Below are 17,856 nucleotides of genomic sequence, written 5' to 3' on the forward strand. Positions count from 1 at the left end.
CCCCCTTAAACTCGACCGATCAGATTTCACCACATGTTCTTTATGGGATTCTGCTTGGGTGATCTTCCTGGATCTTCCTGGTCACTCTAACAGCTTAAAATTCTTATCCCGAAATCACCCACGACAGGCCCGCGGCACATGTATTGGAGCATGATCCAGTTGGAATAAGGCATTTGGGTCTGGTTGATGCTCCATAAAGTTCACCAAAACTTCTTCCAACAGGCTTATGTAACCCTCCGAGCTCATACGGCCTTAAATTTCATAAATCGGGGACCTCTTGTGATGACTGAATGCAGCCCAGATCATAAGTGAAGCACCGCCACAGCTTCAAGTAGGGAAAAATCTCTCAGACTTGGTTAAATCTTGCCAGTAATCATTTAAACCGTTTAAATCACCGAAGTTAAATTTTTTCTCACCAAAAAGTACCACATTTTGCCACTCTTTGTCCAAGATATGTGTTCTTTTGCAACATTTAATGTGCTTTGACCATATTTTCTTCCAAACCAATGGATCACTACTTGATAAAATTTCATGAATACTATGTTGCGATATTTTTAACCCTAAATCAAATATAATTTTATATGCCGTATCATTTTTATCCAGACCAGCCCATAGGATTGCAGATGTTGTTTTTTTGGCATTATTTGTTGTAGTTTTCTTTTAATTTGAACATGTCATCATCTGCTGATGCCGCTCGACATAATTTAATTTATATTTGTCTGTTGCTCATTCCAGTACCCTTGCAAGCAAACATCTTAGCTATATCCTCAGGTTAGAGTGTTTTTTCTCTGCCATTTCAAATTTTTGTATGCTTCTAATTTATTTTTACCTGAAAAATATTAAATAAATATGTATACTTTATTATCCCATTCAAGGAACTTTCGTATAACGCCCTATTTTCTTTGACAAACGTTATGCAGTGAAGAAGAAGACGAAGCACCATTATTAAATGTGTAAACAAAAACCCCTGAGGGATGGTACAGTTTTTAGCACCATAATTAATCGAATTTCGCGGAGTGTATATCGAAGCAGATCCCCACGATTCAATTGGTTCAGTCTAAAGCTCCAAGTCAATGTCTTACTTTATTCACATTGCTCTGTCCAGATTGAGCCATTCTATATATGAATATATATATATATATATATTTTTTTTGTTTTTGGAAACACTCTTAAAATATTGTTAGACTTTGGATTTCGATTTGTTAACTGCCAAATCCAAATTGGAATTATTCGACAAATTTGAATGAAGTACTTACATAACCATAAATATTTGAGTGCTCGTTGTGAGATTCTATTTTAATCGAAATGACAAATGACAAGATTTCTAAATCGAAAACATTTCGACTTTCACACAAGCGAGAATCCCATTTGAGTTGGTTTCTGCCATTCGATTTTTCGGTTGAGCTCATGACAGCTGCCACAAATATGTCTTGAACATTGACAAAGGAGGGAAGTATTGCGCTGATGTTGATTTTGGGAGAGCAGCGAAGGAGGGGGTATGGGGGTAGGGGAAGAAGGTATCCTGTGGAACACTGTTGGCAGCGATGTTTTTGTTAAGAGCTCGATTTTTATTGTATTCCTTAAGTGATTACAAAATAGAGGGGAAAAAAAAACACTTTTCACTAGATACCACAACTCAATTGCCAACAGCTGACCCAACTAACACACACTAACACACATACACGAACAGACACATACACAATCAGACACACACATAGTTGGGTGAGGGGTCGGTCAACTGTCGGCTCCCACTGGATTAGGTCACTTGATCTCCTCATTGATGAGCTTCTTCAGTGTACACTCGCCAGCGCCAAGCTTATGTAATATAGCCAGAATCTCCTCGCGATATCGATCCTTGTGGGCCAGCTCCTCCGGCGAGTACTCCTCGGCGCCCAGTCGTGTCATGCGCCAGATGACGTTGAGCTTGGCCTCGATGAGCACATAGTTGGAGGGCGGACAAAACCGCGGACACAGATCATTGATGAAATGTATCATGTCGCGAACACTGCACGTGTTAATCCGATTGTTGATCGTGTTGAGGGCAAAGTCCTGATAGCGGGCCATCTTTGAGTGTGGGAATACATTCTCACAGCTGAGGCAGCGCCAGTCTGGCTGCAGTGTCTTCGTCTGCACGGGTATCACCAGCCCCTTGCAGCCCTGCTCCCGGCAGAACAGCGCCGCCAAATAGGTTCCATTCTCCTGTAAACGAGACGAGTGCAATGCAAATCAGACTGAGTTTCAAGTGAGTTTTTAAAAGAGATACCCATTTTTTTTTTATTGGGAAAGAAAATATAATCGGCATCGATGGCTAGAGAGGAATACGGTTTTTTTTTTTTTGCTGCACTGGAACTGGTTGTTCTTCGAATACAAGTTCTTGGCAATGATCATTTCCAACGCTGTCCCCGCATTGTAATATTTTCTTTTTCGGTTCATTCAAAAAATTTCCGCATTATATAGCTTTAAATATATCATGTTGACCTTATTGTTGCTTGTTATAATAGCTATTTTAGTCATTAAGCTGCTGCAACGTCCGGCATATAAAGATAGGAACATGGAAAATCAGACACTTGTGGAACAAATCAGTTCGGCTTACAAGTAGATACCCATGTGCTCCTAATAATAACATTTTAATTTTTTAACAGAAACTCAGCCAACTCAAAAATTGAAAAGCATTAAGTAGCCGCACATGTCCACCTGTTCTGACCACTCATATATTCATTTTTAGTTATTTTGCTGCTTGTATGCCTTTGTATTCGGCGGCGTCATTTGCATAACCCGACATAGCGACTCTGATGGATGCACTATAGTATTGATATAGTGGGGCGGGGCGGGGGCGGTGGCGTGGACGGACATGTCATTCATGTTCGAAAATGCCCAACACAATCCAACCCAACATCCATCCCCAATCCGCATCCCTCCATCCCCGAGCGCCAGCAGCAGCAGCAGCTGTCTTAGGTGTCTGTGCCGCTTAGTTGTCAGTGTTGTGGTTCTTGGTCTGGGTCTGGGTCTGGTCATGTTGCACTAATGAGCTCACGCTCATGTTCCCGCTCACGGCCTCAAACTACTTACAGGTTAGTTGTGTGTATATGAGGAATACGTGTGTAAGCGGGTCGGCGGGGCTCTACGGGGTCTGCGGGCCAGTTCTGCATCATCAGAGCAAGTTCATGCAAAAGTCATACAACTAATCTAATTAAGCGCATTTTTGTCATGTCGCTGCCAAATGCTATTATTCATCTAATCCAAAAGATATGTATATAGATATAAGGTAGAGAGCGCGATATAATTTTGATGAGCATATTTGCTCATCACACATAATACACACGGACACAACATGTATTCAAACACTCACACGCCGCTGCAGATTCTATTCAAAGATTTTCTTGAGAGACACAGGCACATTTCACATTTCAGAAATTCCAATAATTGTTTTTTGGCTGTCTAGAGATGACCATTCCCAGGGTCTCAATCTCAACAAACCTTCGGATCGATCCCACAATGTGAATGGTCGTTGTGAGCCAATTTTTCCAGGAAACAATTTTCCCCAAAAGCGAATCGGAAACGAGTCTTTATAATTTAAATATTGTACTTAATGATCTCTTACATACATCGAGCGTATACAAAAGCTCTAAGCACATTTACTCACATAAACTCAACTTTTTATTAGTGAGAAAAAAGTTGCAGCCCTAATTAAAAATCAATCATTTTTACTCAACAATGTGTTAAATAAGATTCAATAATAAGTGATAGGATTTTGGCATGGTAAAAATTAGTTTGATCGTAATTAGGTTGGAAAACGGATTTCACTAAATTTAAAAGAAAATGTTTTCATTTATCTAATGTCAACTAAAGTCAGTCGACAGAAAAAATACAATAACAATAACAATATGAATTGAATAATATTAAAGATACAATTTAAAATAAAATTTTAATTAAAAAATGAATGCCAAATGGTCCAACATTTGTTGCATGAGTTGCGGAAAACGCAGAAAAAACCCAATCAGACCAAAAAAAAAATAGTTACTATGAATTAGTTAAGTGCCACCATTCGAAAAATGTATTCACGAGACAGGACGATTAAAATTGAGTTTTTAAATATAGAAATGGATGATGCTGAATGGATTATATGATAGAGTCTATTGCAATCATTAAATTGTGCTCATGCAAGGAATAATTAGTGGGACAACGATGAAGAAAAAGTGCGAAGAAATAACGAGACGGTCTAAAGGGAAAAGAAAAATTAAATTAAATTATCGGTGTATGGAGGCAGTGCACCCCTTTCATAGCGACGAAGAGCAACAAGTAAGAAACTAATCTGCACAGACTCTACTCTGGCGAATCGGACATTGAGCAGACCACACACAAGATCCGTATTCCAGAATTAGACGTTCAAGAGAAGTGAAAAGTATCTTGGTCGTATAAGGGTTAACAAATAAACCGAGATCTTGAAAGGCTTTGTTGACAGTGCATTTACAATGACGATCGAATTTTAACTTTGGATCGAGAAGTAAACCTAAATCATTTACTTCATTCAGTCTATCAAGTGGCATCCCATTGAGCACGGAACTAAAATCTTGAGGAGAGCTACGATAAAATTACACAAGCTTTCAGTTAGAAGAGTTACATTATTATCAGGCAATAAATTTAATTAAATCAGATATAAGTTTTCTTGTACAAATATAGAACTAATTCTTGTAACATTTAATGAACAATTTGTTCTTAGTTTAAATAGAGTTTGCTTTTACTCTCTGTTCATAGACTGGCTATTGGTAAGATCTAATGAATTGTCACTCATCCACTCGCAAAAGCATTCAACTTTTCATAATCATTTTTTCAAATTTTCAGCTTGTTTTTAAAAACTTAGAAAAGTGATTTGTAAGCAATGTTTATGAGTTCATCTGATTACCAAAGTTAGTTATTGAAAATAGCTTCAAAACTTATTATAAGAGCCGCAGCTTATCATCGGATTGAATCCGATTGAAGGCTTATCGTTCTCATCAAAAGCAATATGTCTATATACATATACATATCTGCTATAAGTCTTAATGCAACTAAGGTTCATATCTTCCACACTATTCTGATTCTATTCTAATTATCTGCTTACTAAAATTGATCAAATCAATGCTTGCCTTTAATCGCCAAATCATTTAAAAGGAAAGCACACAACTTGAAATGAAACATGGCACTTTTCCAAGATAAAGAGTCTCAGCAAATAGCAGATGTAATCGTTTTGACTTAGGGATCTCGGACGACGAATAGCGGGTAGTGGATGGGTCTACTCACAGAGTTGTCGTTGCATCTGTCGCAGTTACACACAAAGTACTTGGTCATCTTGAGGAAAATGCCGCGCGTGAGATTGCTCCAGAGGATCTTGGTGTAGGTGGTGGTTATCTCGCCACCCTTGGGTATCGCCCGTGCCGCCCGCACCACCGCCAGACGCCCGTTCTCAAAGTAGTGGCTGGCATTGGGCGTGCACTCGTGGTTCATGATCGCCGTCAGCGGGAAGAGGCCGCGCAGCAGCGTCTCGTGGGTGTCGACGCGGCATGGTGCCTCGAAAGCGTTCGTATTGAGGACACCGACTACGCGGAACAACTGATCCATGAACGGTTTGTCTGTGGTTGGGAATTTGCGAAAACATTGCGCCGCCTTGATGATCTCCTGGCGATAGCCACGCTCGGCATTCGCCTGCATGGCATCCACCAGAGCACGCTGCTCCTTGCTCAAATAGAAAACGCGCACCGCCGTCAAAATGCGCAGCGAGAGCGGATTCACCACATCCATTTTATCAGCATCCGCTGGCGCACCGTTCACATCCGGCTGCACCTGTTCGTCGAGTTCCTTGGGATGCCAGCGCTGAAAGTGAGCGCACTCATTGCGATGCGACTCCGAATCGGCGCACTCAGCGCACACGGGCAGCGTACACAGATGCGGGCAGAGGAACCGCTTGGCGGACAACAGCTGGTGGCAGCAGACGCACGTATTCAGTTGGGAACCCTTCCGCGCAGTCGGACCCACAACCAAGGCGTGCTCGCGAAATATCAGCTCGCCGGCGGCAATGTCACGTGTCGCAAACACACCACGTCCGGCAACTGGCGATGGCGCCAGCATCCAGTTGGGCTGCTCCTCGCGCAGCTCACCCAAATGCACATCGATGAGCCGGGCCAGCTGCTCGGGCGTTGTATGCCGACTGGGCGCCATATGGGCCACCATTGTTGCCGTCGTATTCATGCGTGCCGTCATTCTAGCACACACACACACTCGCACACACACACACACACACACACACACTAGCTTTCTCTCCCTCTCTCTCTCTCTCTCACTCTCTACCTCTCGCTATCTCGCTCTGGGCAGGATCGGCAAGACGACGACGACAAACGTAACGAAAACGAGACGAAACGCAAAACGCGACGCGACGCGACGATTTTTTTCTTGTTTGGGTTTGGTGTGTGTGTTTAGCGTGTGATGAAGGCGACGCTGGCGACTCACAACTGCCAACTCGCAAACTGGCAAACTGGCGACTAGGCGACAAAGACCAGACCAGGCGAGCGCTGGGCAGCGACGTCGACGTCGATGGTGGCGGCGACGGCGACACCGACTGCGACGCCCTCAGAGAGCATTAAACGCAACTAGTAAAAAAAAACAAAAACACACACACACACACACACACATACAAATTAGAGGCAACAGCAGCAGCGACAAGAAATATGATTTTCCAAGGCGCGACGCACACACACACACATACACACGCACACATATATATATATATATACATATATACACATAGTAAAGCCGCTTACGCTTTTGCTGTTGACTCTTATTCAATTTTCTGTTGCATTCAATTGGATTCAATACAACAACAACAAGAAACAACAAACAACAACGCATGACAACCACATGCCGTGCTGACGAACATGCCACACACACACACACACACACACACACACACACACACACACACACACACACAGCAACACCTCCCTCCTCTTCCCCTTTATAATCGACCACCTCCCCTCCACGTACCCTCTATAGCTTTAACAACTGTCTTTTGCTTTTTCACTCATTTCGATTTGTCATTTCAATTTGTATTTTGTATGACGCCCCTCCTCTCCCATCCCCTCCTCAACCCTCCCAAAAACCCAAGCTCCTCTTGCCTTGCCTTAGCGCTGCGGTTGTGAGCCGCCTATAAATACAAAATGTCGACGTGTACAACTACAATAGCCGCCACAACTCACAGCTTTCAGCCCTGGCCAAGAACCAGGCGGCACGTGGTGATATCGTCGTCGTCGTCGTCGCTTTTGCGGCTTCCGCTGAAAGGCGGTCCCCCAAAACCGCTGTTGCAGTCGCAGCAATTCCCACCACACACCACACACCGCCCCCCCATTTGCCTTCTCGCAGTGCTTTGTGGGCGTGGCACGCGTTAGGGATTTCACTTACCTTGCTTCCTCCTTCCTTCCTTTTTAGCTTGCCACTTCTTCGTTTCTCTGGCGCTGCGTGCTGCCGCCACATAAATTAGGACATCCCCAAGCTGATTGCGTGCCGCGGCCCTGACAATGGCCAACAGCCAAATGGCATCATCAGGCCGAACAACATCACATGACACGTGACCAGGTTTGCTGCAGGTGACTGGCACACATTGTCACCAAACAAAAAAAAAAAACAAAAAACCAGACACACACACACATTGCGTATACGCGCAACCTAGAAAAAAAATTTAAGAAAAATGTTCGCCCTAAATCAGTTGTTATTTTATTATTTATTTCACAGTTTTTGACTTTGTCCGTGAACCAGCAAAAAAATATTACACGCTTAACCCTCACCGTCGACCTTCGACCGTCGACACTCGCCCCTCGCCCCTCGCCATCACTCTCACCCTCAATTCTACGTCCAGTTTCAGCTGGCCCAGGTTTATCAATACTAGGTTCGGCAACTGAGAATACTCTGAGAAGTGTTCCACACTTGATGTATGTATAAGCAAACATATTAAATAGCAATACCAACAAGAAAGCATTAAAAAAGAATGAAAAAGAAAAACAAATACCAAATTTAAACCACAAACAAACAACAATTTGTTTTTCAGTTTTCATTCTGAATAGAATATTTCTGCACAAAATTTATATTTAACATACCAATGAAATCCAACAAGAAAAATATGAAACGTTATAAGCAACAAGTAAGAATGTTCTATAGGCAGATACCCTGTAGCCAGACCTGAATTGAGTCAATAACTTATCATATCAAAATAAATGCAAACATATTCAAGCTGTATATCGAATGGTTATTTTTGGTTTTTTCTGGTTTATTTTTTCGAAATGAATCGAACCTCTATTCCGAAAACTTGTGGGTTTTTTTGTGAATCTTGTAAAACAGAGCATTTATCGGAATCATCTTAATTTCATCATTAATTTCTAATGGAACAATTTTACTTAAAAGTCTTAAAGATACAAGAAGAAATTCATAAGCAATACATTAATTCATTAGTAAAATGATTTAAGAGTAACGAATAAAATACAATTTTTAAATGCAAATATTTACTCTATTTTTAGAAGATATCGGATATCCATTCCTTTCAGCTCATACTTACATTATGCCTGTTTGAATATACCCTTTTTTCACATTTCATTTGAATCGGGAAGCACGTCAGTTGAGTTTTGATACATACGTCTAACTGTCTGTCTGTCTGTCTGTCTGTCCGTCTGTCTGTGTGTCTGTGTGGCTGTGTGTCTGTGTGTATATATGTATGTGCATATGTGGTCTCGCATGTGTCGCGTTTTCTGACCAAAAGCCAAAGATTTACAACAACAGCGCCCCCTGGCGTGCCGAATGTGCGTGCATGAGCACACCAAACTGACTGTGTGTGCGAGTATGTATGTGTGTGTGTGTGTGTGTCACTCTCTGATTGTGTGCGTGTGTATTTGTACTTGAACTAGTTTGGGCCTCCATTAGCTCTTAACCTGGCAACTTGCCCAGGCCCATGGGAATATGCATTATGACATGCCATGTGACACAAGTACAGTGAACAGTGGGGGACGGGGGGGTGTACTGATTTGGAGGGGGTTGATGTCAGTTGCGGGGCATATTCGTTCATTCAAAATATTTAACAAGAGCAAAAGCAAAGAGAAAGTGGGCAAAAGCGAGAGCAAAGCCGAAAAAATGTCGATGCTGATGCTGATGTTGATGTTGATGTTGGCACATGCAACAAGTTGTCATTCAGAGCATTTGTTTTATCATTTTCTTGAATGAAAGAGAATGGGAACAGTGTTTTACGAGTACTCGAGTCTGTCATGTCTCTCGTCGCCAAGAGATGTCCCCGTAGGCAGTTTCATATGTTTGTGATCGTTTCGCATTCATTCACTTGCCAAAGCGGCTTTCTTTTGAATTCACTTTTCGTGTTAATGATTTGCTTATCATCTGCGCAGAATGAACAAATAAACTATTCATATATTATTATTATAAGAAGTAAGTCTTGTCGCTCTGCCCCGTTGTGTTTATCAAGTTAATAATCACTTTAGCATTGTGTACTAATTAATTTGCTGATTGGAAGCTGCCAGTAGAATTTGAATTTCAATTTAGCCACTGCAGACAGCAATTGGCTCAAATGGGCCATAAATCAATTCATTTCGCAGTGTTGATGGACACACAGGTGAATGAACCTGGAAACCAAGTGAGTACCGAGTGCAGAGATATAGTATAGATATAGTATATATATAAACAAAAAAAAAGAAAGGAAACGAAACGAAACGATTCATTGATCTCGAAATGCATAATTACGCGCATCGCATGTATCTATTGCCCCACATACAGTTGCAGCTATAGATACAGATACAGATACAGATACAGATACAGATACAGATTCAGATTCTGATACAGATACAGATATAGATCTGTTGCTATTTTGGTGTGTGAGGAGCACGTTGATTGCGACACACTGAAATGCGCTGCTTGAATGAGAGGGGAGGGAGGAGGAAGCATAGGAATAGGAATCTATCTACACATGGCGTAGAGCTGTAGAATAACGGTTGATATGGTTAGTTAGCTCACCGTTGGATCCTGACAGCGCGGACATCGGCACATGAAGTGCTTCGTCATGCCGAGAAACATTTTGCGCGCCAGCGTCGACCAGAGGAGCTTTGCATAGGACATGGTAATCTCGGCGCCCATTGGTATCCGCTCCGTTGCCGTCACCACAATCGTTTCCCCATCCTCAAAGTGATGGGCCGCATTCGGCGTACACTGGTGGTTGAGCAGGCCGGCAAGAGGGAAGAGAGCACGTGCCACCACCTCTTGGCCATCGATGTGGAATCGGCTCTCGAAGGCGTTCGTATTGAAGGCGCAGACGGTGCGATAGAAGTACTCCAGCAATTCCGGGTCGCGTGGGAACTGCTCAAAGCACTCCGCGGCACGCTCCACCTCGCGAATGTAATATCGATCCGCATTCGCCTGCATTGCGTAGAGGAGCTTCCGCTGCGGCTCGTTGAGGAAGAAGCAGCGCACCACGCTGAGGATGCGCAGTGCCTGCGGCTCAATACCGGCCTTTGTTGCTTCCTTTGGCTGCCACTTGCGGAACAGCTGGCATTCGGGCGTGTGCCGCGTCGAGGACGCACAATTGCCGCAGACGGGCAGGCCACAGCCGGCGGGACAGAGGGCGGAAGCATCGCTGTCGCCGGGTGGCTGGCCATAGCATTGGGTGCAAGTGCGCAGATTGCGTCCACGATGCGCCGTTGGCCCCACGAGAAGTGTGTGCTCGCGAAAGATTAGCTCCCCCTTAGCAATATCGCGCAGAGCAAAGATGCCACGCCCCGAAATAGGAGAGTCGGCAACACGATACGATGGCGACTCCGCACGCAATGCACCCAAATGCTCATCGATTAAAGTGGCCAGCTCCTGCGTGGAGGCGCTTATCGCCATCTGTGGCACTGCCTGCGTCAGCTGCTGCGACATTTCCGCACTCAATTCACTTCAATTTGGATTTGTTTCTTTGTTTGTGTTATTGTGCGGTGGGGAGGGGGTGTTCACAAGCGAATCGCATAAAATCGAACCAAGTCAAAGCGAACCGAACCGAATCGAACCGAATCGAATTGAATCGAATCAACCTTTCTCACTCTCTCGATAATCGAATCGCAACTGACGCGTTCCCAATTCTGCCGATGTGGCTGATCTTGGCGATGTTGATGTCGATGTCGATGTCGATGCGGTTGATACCACGGCTCGCTCTGATTATATCACAACATCTGAGTATCTCAATTTCTAGTTATCTCACTACAGTGCTACCTCGGCAATTGGAATGCTTCCGCTCCAGCGCTATATAATTTTTAAAACAATTTGCAGCTCTTGCCTCTCCAACAGTATATACAGCAGATGAAGGATTATGCACATACATATATACAAAAATATTATTCAAAATACGTATTCAAAAGTGTTTAAGAATGGCAGAAAAAATAAGTATCAAATTTAGATTTTCTTTATTTTGCATTTGCAATGCATTCAAAATAATTATTTTAATATCAGCACAATTCAGATTACTAATATTATTTTTCTATATCAAACTGAAAAAACCAATGAATACAAAAATTAAATACCTATTCCGTTTGATCAATTCGAAAGGGGTTCTTACCAAATTCTATTATATACCGAAGTGTAAGAAAAAACACGGGCAAATAATAAATATTAGCGTAGTAGAAAGATGGAAGTTAAGGCTTGGACATTCAGTTTATATAGCAGCTTTTATAATATCTGATCTGACAACGACACTTAACGGTTTATTATGAGAGAGCTGTCGAGTAGAAATAACTATATAATTTTTGACTCATCGAAATCATTCAAAAAATATATAAATACAACTTTAAGGAATTGAAGCAGTCGCCTTCAATGCATAAATTAAATATTCTCAGCAAGCACATACTTGTGAAGTTTGAAAAGAAAATAATGCAATTCATGCATTGAAAATTACGATTCTATGGCGCGTGAGTGACTACTGTACTTCAGTATCCGCTGCGCTCTGCACGATGTTCAACCCGAGGCATGGAGGCAGCAGGCAGCAGGCAGTTGTCTATTATTAGTTTGCCTCACTCGAAGCGAGCGAGCAGCTAGCTGAACTGGCCTCTCCAATTTCCACATTTTCCAGTTGCCTTTGACTGCAGGCGGGTGGTAGAGATGTGGATGGGGGTTGTGGTTGGGGGTTGGGGGTTGGCTGTTAGCGATAAGCAAATTGGATGCCGCACAGTCAGCCGCCTAAAAGCAAGCAGCACGTTTGCTGCAACACTCTTGTGCTGCGCTATCGGATTACGTTGCGTATACGCAGGGCGACAAGGCAACTGTGTCACCAGCAAATTACGCATACGCCATGTCAAGTGCTTCACTTCACTGTGCAATGTAATTATATATTTCCCTTTTAGCAATGTTTCTGGAAAATATGACATGCAAAAACCCAAGAATATAAAAACCTATTTATTGCTGTCGGCTTGTAGAAGAGTACAATTTGAATATTTAAACAATTTTAAAAATATATTTGATTCATTTCACAACAAACTTGTCAACAATTGTTGCCTATCTTAGTCGTTTATATAACTATATAACTATCCGGCCAAATCGATTGACATTCACAAATTTGAGGTGTAGAAAAAAATGTTTGAGAAAAATGACACAAGTGTCCTTTGAACTTTAGGTAGAGCAAGCAGGAAGATAAAATTGCCATAGCCTTCTAGAGCATGGCAAGTTCTATGTTAAACAATTAATTTTCACCAGAACTACTAACTGACCGAAGGACATCCGCAATGTTTTTGTTACTTCCGAGATGATTTCAATCGCCTTGTGAGCACAATTTTTACAAGAGTCTGGTTCACAGATGACGCACGTAATCCTTCAATGCAGTTCGTTAGTTCCTTGCGAATCTACTGCACCACATCCTTTCTTGTAGATTACAAGGATATGGCCGATTTAAGAGGCAGTTTTGTAGCCAATTTGTTAGTTGCCTGTGCGCCCCTAAAAGTATGCCACATCTTTTATTTTGCGTAAGGGCAATTTACTCAATGCAACAACCTAATTTACGTCACTGGTGCTGCAAATGCATCCACGACAAGAACCACCATGTTTTTTTACTTGGATTTTTTGCTTGCTCCACAAATCGTATGATTTCAGCAACGTTCAGCCGATAATCAGCTATATATGTGTAAAAATATACGAAATAAAGTGTCCACATTGAATTGTAACACTCGATAAATATATTTTATTTCAGTTATTTTTCTTGAACATGACACATAACGCGTTGATCATTTTAGGCTTAGTTGGTTAAGGGCTACTACTTCTAGTTATAACTATGCAAGTACAATGTGAATTAGGCACTCGATATACACATACATGTAGTTATAGTGTATATAGTATGAAGACATGTATACTTGTATATTCGCACATTTTCAAGTTAGTCAAAGATCAATTAACAATTTTGAGGGATTTTTTGGGGGCTCTGTAAATGCAGCTACAAGAACCAACTGACGATTAGTTGTGGTGAGGTTTTTTGTTTTTGTGGATGTTGCTCAACATATTCAATTGGATTGCTTTATATACATTGCACCTGAATGTGTGTGTGTGTGTGTGTGTGTATTATTGAGAGTTTGTGTGTGTGTATGTATATATGTATGTACATGTATTTATTGCACGTCTTAAACATTAAATTTATAAATACAGAAATGGAGAAAAAAGGAAACCAAACAAAACAAAACAGAAACAGAAACATAAACATATTTTTCGAGTGGTGGTAAAAAGGGTTTCGCAGTTGGGTATTTCTTTTAAGCAGAGCACATAATAAATAAATGTAGCTGGAGGAATTAGAGGGAGGATTACGGGCATTAATATTAAAATAGCATCAAATGTTTTAAGATTAGTATAGTTTATGTTACACAAGGCACGAACGTTGGATAACTCTATCAAAAGCCTAATTGCCTAGTACTGATACCACGGCTGGCGACGGACCCATTGCAGTCGATTGCTGGTGTGATCGGATCGTATCTTGATGCTGGCACCTTCGGCAGCGCGAACCGTTTCCTTCACCTAGAGAGAGAGAGAGAGATGTTAAATGGGGGAGAAAGAGAGAGGTGATTAGCTTAGGTAGATGTGTTTGGTTTAAATTCTACTCACGCTCTGCATTAGATTCTGGGCATTGCCAACGAGCATTTCGGTTGCCTCGCGATCCTCATCGGATCCTTGGGCGCCTAGCATGGTCGCCTTAACCGTGGACAGTATCTTGAGCTGGGTGCCAATGGTTGGAATGCGCTCGCACACCTGCAACAGATTGGTGCGAATGCGACGATCCGTGCACTGGCGCGCCAGCTCCTTGGCCAGTCGCGTCACATCCTCCGATGCCTCGGCGATCTTCTTGGCTGTCGAAATGAGCTCACGCTTGCTGCCACTCGAATCGGACAGTACCAGTTCGCTGAGGCGTGCCATTAGCTTGGCCATGCGCCTGGCCGCCGCAATGATCTCGTTGTCCTTGGACGACCACTGGCGCACTTCATGGTGCAGGCCACGAGCCGCAATCTGGCCGAAAAGATCAAATATAAACAATAGCCAAAGGCATGCGAAGTGGAGCTAACTTACAAGTATAGGCTGATTGGCATGAGGCATGGCGCGGAAGACGCCCTCATCCTCATCATCCGTATCCGGGGGTGGTGGACGCACGGGTGCCAAGCCCTCTCGTGGCAGTGGTGGACGCGGTGGAGCACGCTCCGCTGCCATACAAAAAGAAACACAGAGAGAGAGAGAGAGAGAGAGAGAGAGAGAGGGATAGAGGGAGAGGGAGAAAGCAAATGAGTCAAATTGGATTGAGTGCATGTGAGAAAGTATTGAGACGCACCATTCTGATTGGATAGATGCAGGGCACTCAGTTCCGGTATGGGCGGTGGCAGCGATGTGGGCAATGGTGGCGGCTGCGGTGGTGCAATGGCGTCACGCACCTCGCGCACATCGCCGAGCAGACGCTGGAATGATTTCTTCCAGGCGGCAGCCGCAGCGGGATCAGCGATATTGGTGGCCACCAATTTGGCGTCGCCAACCATAGCGGGCAGCGATCGTTCCAGATTTCTGGCGGCGGCATTCAGTCGCTCGGTGAAGATGGGATCCTCGGAATTGTCCGCCTCCTGTTTGGCCACGAGAAGCACCCGATTGATGAGCCGTGCTATGTTCGACGTATTGTCCACCATCTTCTGTGGCTGACGTGCATGGATGGCATCCTCGCAGAGTTTGGCATACACCTGCATTTGCTCCTCGGACGTCTTGATAAAGTCTGCCGGATCGGTGGCCTGGTCGCAGAGTGTCCGCATTCGCAGCACCGTATCCGCATACTGTTGCTTCAAATTCTGGAGATGCTCATCGGCCGCCTTGCTCGCCGGATAATTCATGCGTATGCGTCCGGCATTGATCAATTGCGGCGTCAACGAATCCACCTGTGCCGCCGATGACAACAGAATTTCAGCAATCTTCTTATTGCCACATGCCCCACCAGCCGCCACCATGCGCGACGTTTTCGAGGCGCGATCGCTGAAGGCCTGCAGGTTGTTGGACTTCTGATTGAAGTTCTGCTCGCGTCCGGGCGTTCCCTCCGGCATCATAACCGCCTCGGTGAACTGCTTGAGAGGCGTGCTCACATCCATAAAGTCCTGCACGATGCGATTGACCAGCGCATTCTGGACGGCCGCCTTCAGCTCGTAGAGCTTCTGGGTGAGCTGCTTGGCCGCCTGCTTGGCAGCCGGCCCAGTGCCGGCTGCCTGTCGCTTTAGTCGCTCCACTTCGTCGCACAGCTGCATTATCTCCGCCTTCTGATGGCCCGGACAGCCCTCGGCTACCTTACGTCCCTCCTCGACAATCAGGTTGATGGCACGCTCGCCGAGGCCGCCATCATTGATCTCCGGATGCTGCAGCCATTTGACCGCCTGCTCCAATCGACCCTGAATCGTATGCGCGGTCTGCTGCACACCGGCCTTATCAACGCCGAGCACAGCCTGTCGCACCAGACCCTGCAGCTCGCCGAGACGGCCATGAATGGCATTGGCCAGGCCCACCGCCTGGGGTGAGTTGCCCTTGCCATCGTGACGCAGCTCGCACAAATTGTTGGCCATGACGCTGATCTCGTCGGCCAGCTTGCGTATGGGATACGAGTCCTGGGGCAGGCAACGCTCAGAGATCTCGTTGGCATTGTCGATCACCTGACGCAGTGCCTTCTCGCCAACGCCGCCGCGCAGGGCATAGGGATTCGACAGCCACTCGTTGGCCAGCTCCATTTTGTTGCTAATCGCATTGCTGAGCTTCTTGAGCACGGTCAGATTGTCCAGTTCGCTGGTGTCCTCATCGTACGTGGTCAGCTGGAGTACGCGTATAATCTCCTGCAGTTCATCGCTCATGCGACCGGAGAGATAATTGCGATTCTCGGCCGCCTCGTCGGCGCCCTTGCCTTGCTGCTCGACAATGTGTATGTAGACCTTCATACTGCAGATTAATATGGGCGCTAGGGTTTTGACCTGATCGAGACAGCGCACCAGAATCTCGCTGTGCACTTGGTGGGTGAGCTCCTTTTCGCGGGCGCCGACCTCACGCGACACCTTGCTGAGGCAGGGCGAGAGATCCTTGAGGAACTGCACCAGCTCCTCCATGGTGCCGATGACCTCGGCAACGGCCAGGTAGTCAAGCACCCGCTTGCATTCCTGTATGATCTTGCGCACCTCGCTCTCGTCGAAGCAGAGCAGCAGCGAGGAGGTGCCCTGCAGTATGCCGCGGCTTCCCTCAATCAGCTTCTTGCGCGCCGGCCCCGAATAGGGATCCGTGCGCAACATATCAGAAGCCTCCTCGAGCAACTGCGAGGCAGTCTCCACGCGATGCAATGCCGACGGCATATCCTGCCTCAGTATCTTATCATCGGAGCTGTTGATCGTCTCGCGGCCCACCTTCACCAGATTCGCCACCGCAGCCGACACCACCTGGACCGGCCGGCTAAGGTCCGGCATCGCGTTGCCATCCTCAGCCTCCTCGTGTAAGATAACCAAGCGAGATACCTAGCCAACATACCAACAAATATTAGATCAATTAGTTCGAGTTCAAGTTTCAGTTGAGTTCAATTCACAATTGGACAACTAGAGATTTGTTAAATCTGCTTTGAAGATCGCATGGGATAACTGGTCAAGTGAGCAAAACTAGATCAACCGATTGCAATTGATCAAGCTTTAAGCTTGCTCTCAAGCTCGACAACAAATGCCAATTAGCCAGGCTTAAAGCTTTGAGGTGCTTTCAAGCACGCACTAGCGCATAGAAATTAATAAATTAAAATAATTTATGGATTTCCACATACCAATTAAAAAACAACAAAAAAAACAACATAAACAAATTTCCAATGAAATTTTGATTCAATTACGAAATACATTTGCTAATAAAGCGCTTCTACACGATTAAATGATAAAGGAACTTTATTTTTATACGCTTTTAAATTACAAAGAAAAGGAACATTTTTATAATTTTAAAGATTGTTAGAGACAAATTTGTTTCCAAATTGCATATGACTATAATACCCTGAACCCATTAAAACAGGCAGAAGAAAGCATATCTGACCCCATAAAGCATATATATATTCTTAATCAGGAACAACAGACGATTCAATATAGCCATCTGTCCATCTGTATACCCCCCGCAGGTCAAGTTTATTTCATTTGATCGATAATCGAGATCGATATTTGAGTGTTGCACACTTTTTGAAGGGAAATTTGACAATAAACCAAGCTCAATATTTTTAGCAGCTAGTTTCTGGTATTTATTTTCGATTCCTATATGGATTTCTATATAAACAAATCGAACTAGATTTGAAAAAAATAAAAGTCCCTCTCT

At 44.2% G+C, this 17,856-nt stretch overlaps 2 protein-coding genes across 4 annotated transcripts in view; both read right to left on the reverse strand.

Annotated features, from left to right (window-relative positions):
* Positions 1 to 1,373: 1,373 nt before the first annotated feature.
* LOC6565359 (SET domain-containing protein SmydA-8) lies at positions 1,374 to 11,115 on the reverse strand. Of its 2 annotated transcripts, none has more exons than XM_032738175.1 (2): positions 10,036 to 11,115; positions 1,374 to 2,199 (listed from the first exon to the last, which is right to left on the reverse strand). In XM_032738175.1, exons 1-2 carry the CDS (start codon positions 10,933 to 10,935, stop codon positions 1,762 to 1,764), a joined length of 1,338 nt encoding a protein of 445 aa, XP_032594066.1. In that variant the 5' UTR covers positions 10,936 to 11,115; the 3' UTR covers positions 1,374 to 1,761. The 2 variants fall into 2 exon arrangements, with proteins under 2 accessions (XP_032594066.1, XP_032594065.1); XM_032738174.1 differs by lacking the exon at positions 10,036 to 11,115 and adding an exon at positions 5,281 to 6,512.
* A 2,081-nt stretch (positions 11,116 to 13,196) lies between these two features.
* Positions 13,197 to 17,856, reverse strand: part of LOC6565360 (vinculin) — a 10,090-nt gene continuing 5,430 nt past the window's right edge. For both annotated transcript variants that reach the window (XM_032737887.2, XM_032737888.2), the window contains exons 3-6: positions 14,843 to 17,033; positions 14,587 to 14,717; positions 14,128 to 14,526; positions 13,197 to 14,040 (exon numbers count right to left, since the gene is read on the reverse strand). In XM_032737887.2, coding sequence (XP_032593778.1) covers positions 13,933 to 14,040; positions 14,128 to 14,526; positions 14,587 to 14,717; positions 14,843 to 17,033 — 2,829 coding nt within the window. In that variant the 3' untranslated portion in view covers positions 13,197 to 13,932. The remainder of the gene's footprint in view (positions 14,041 to 14,127; positions 14,527 to 14,586; positions 14,718 to 14,842; positions 17,034 to 17,856) is intronic.

Source organism: Drosophila grimshawi, unplaced genomic scaffold (genome assembly GCF_018153295.1).
Source record: "Drosophila grimshawi isolate 15287-2541.00 unplaced genomic scaffold, ASM1815329v1 contig_1006, whole genome shotgun sequence".
NCBI classification, from domain to species: domain Eukaryota; kingdom Metazoa; phylum Arthropoda; class Insecta; order Diptera; family Drosophilidae; genus Drosophila; species Drosophila grimshawi.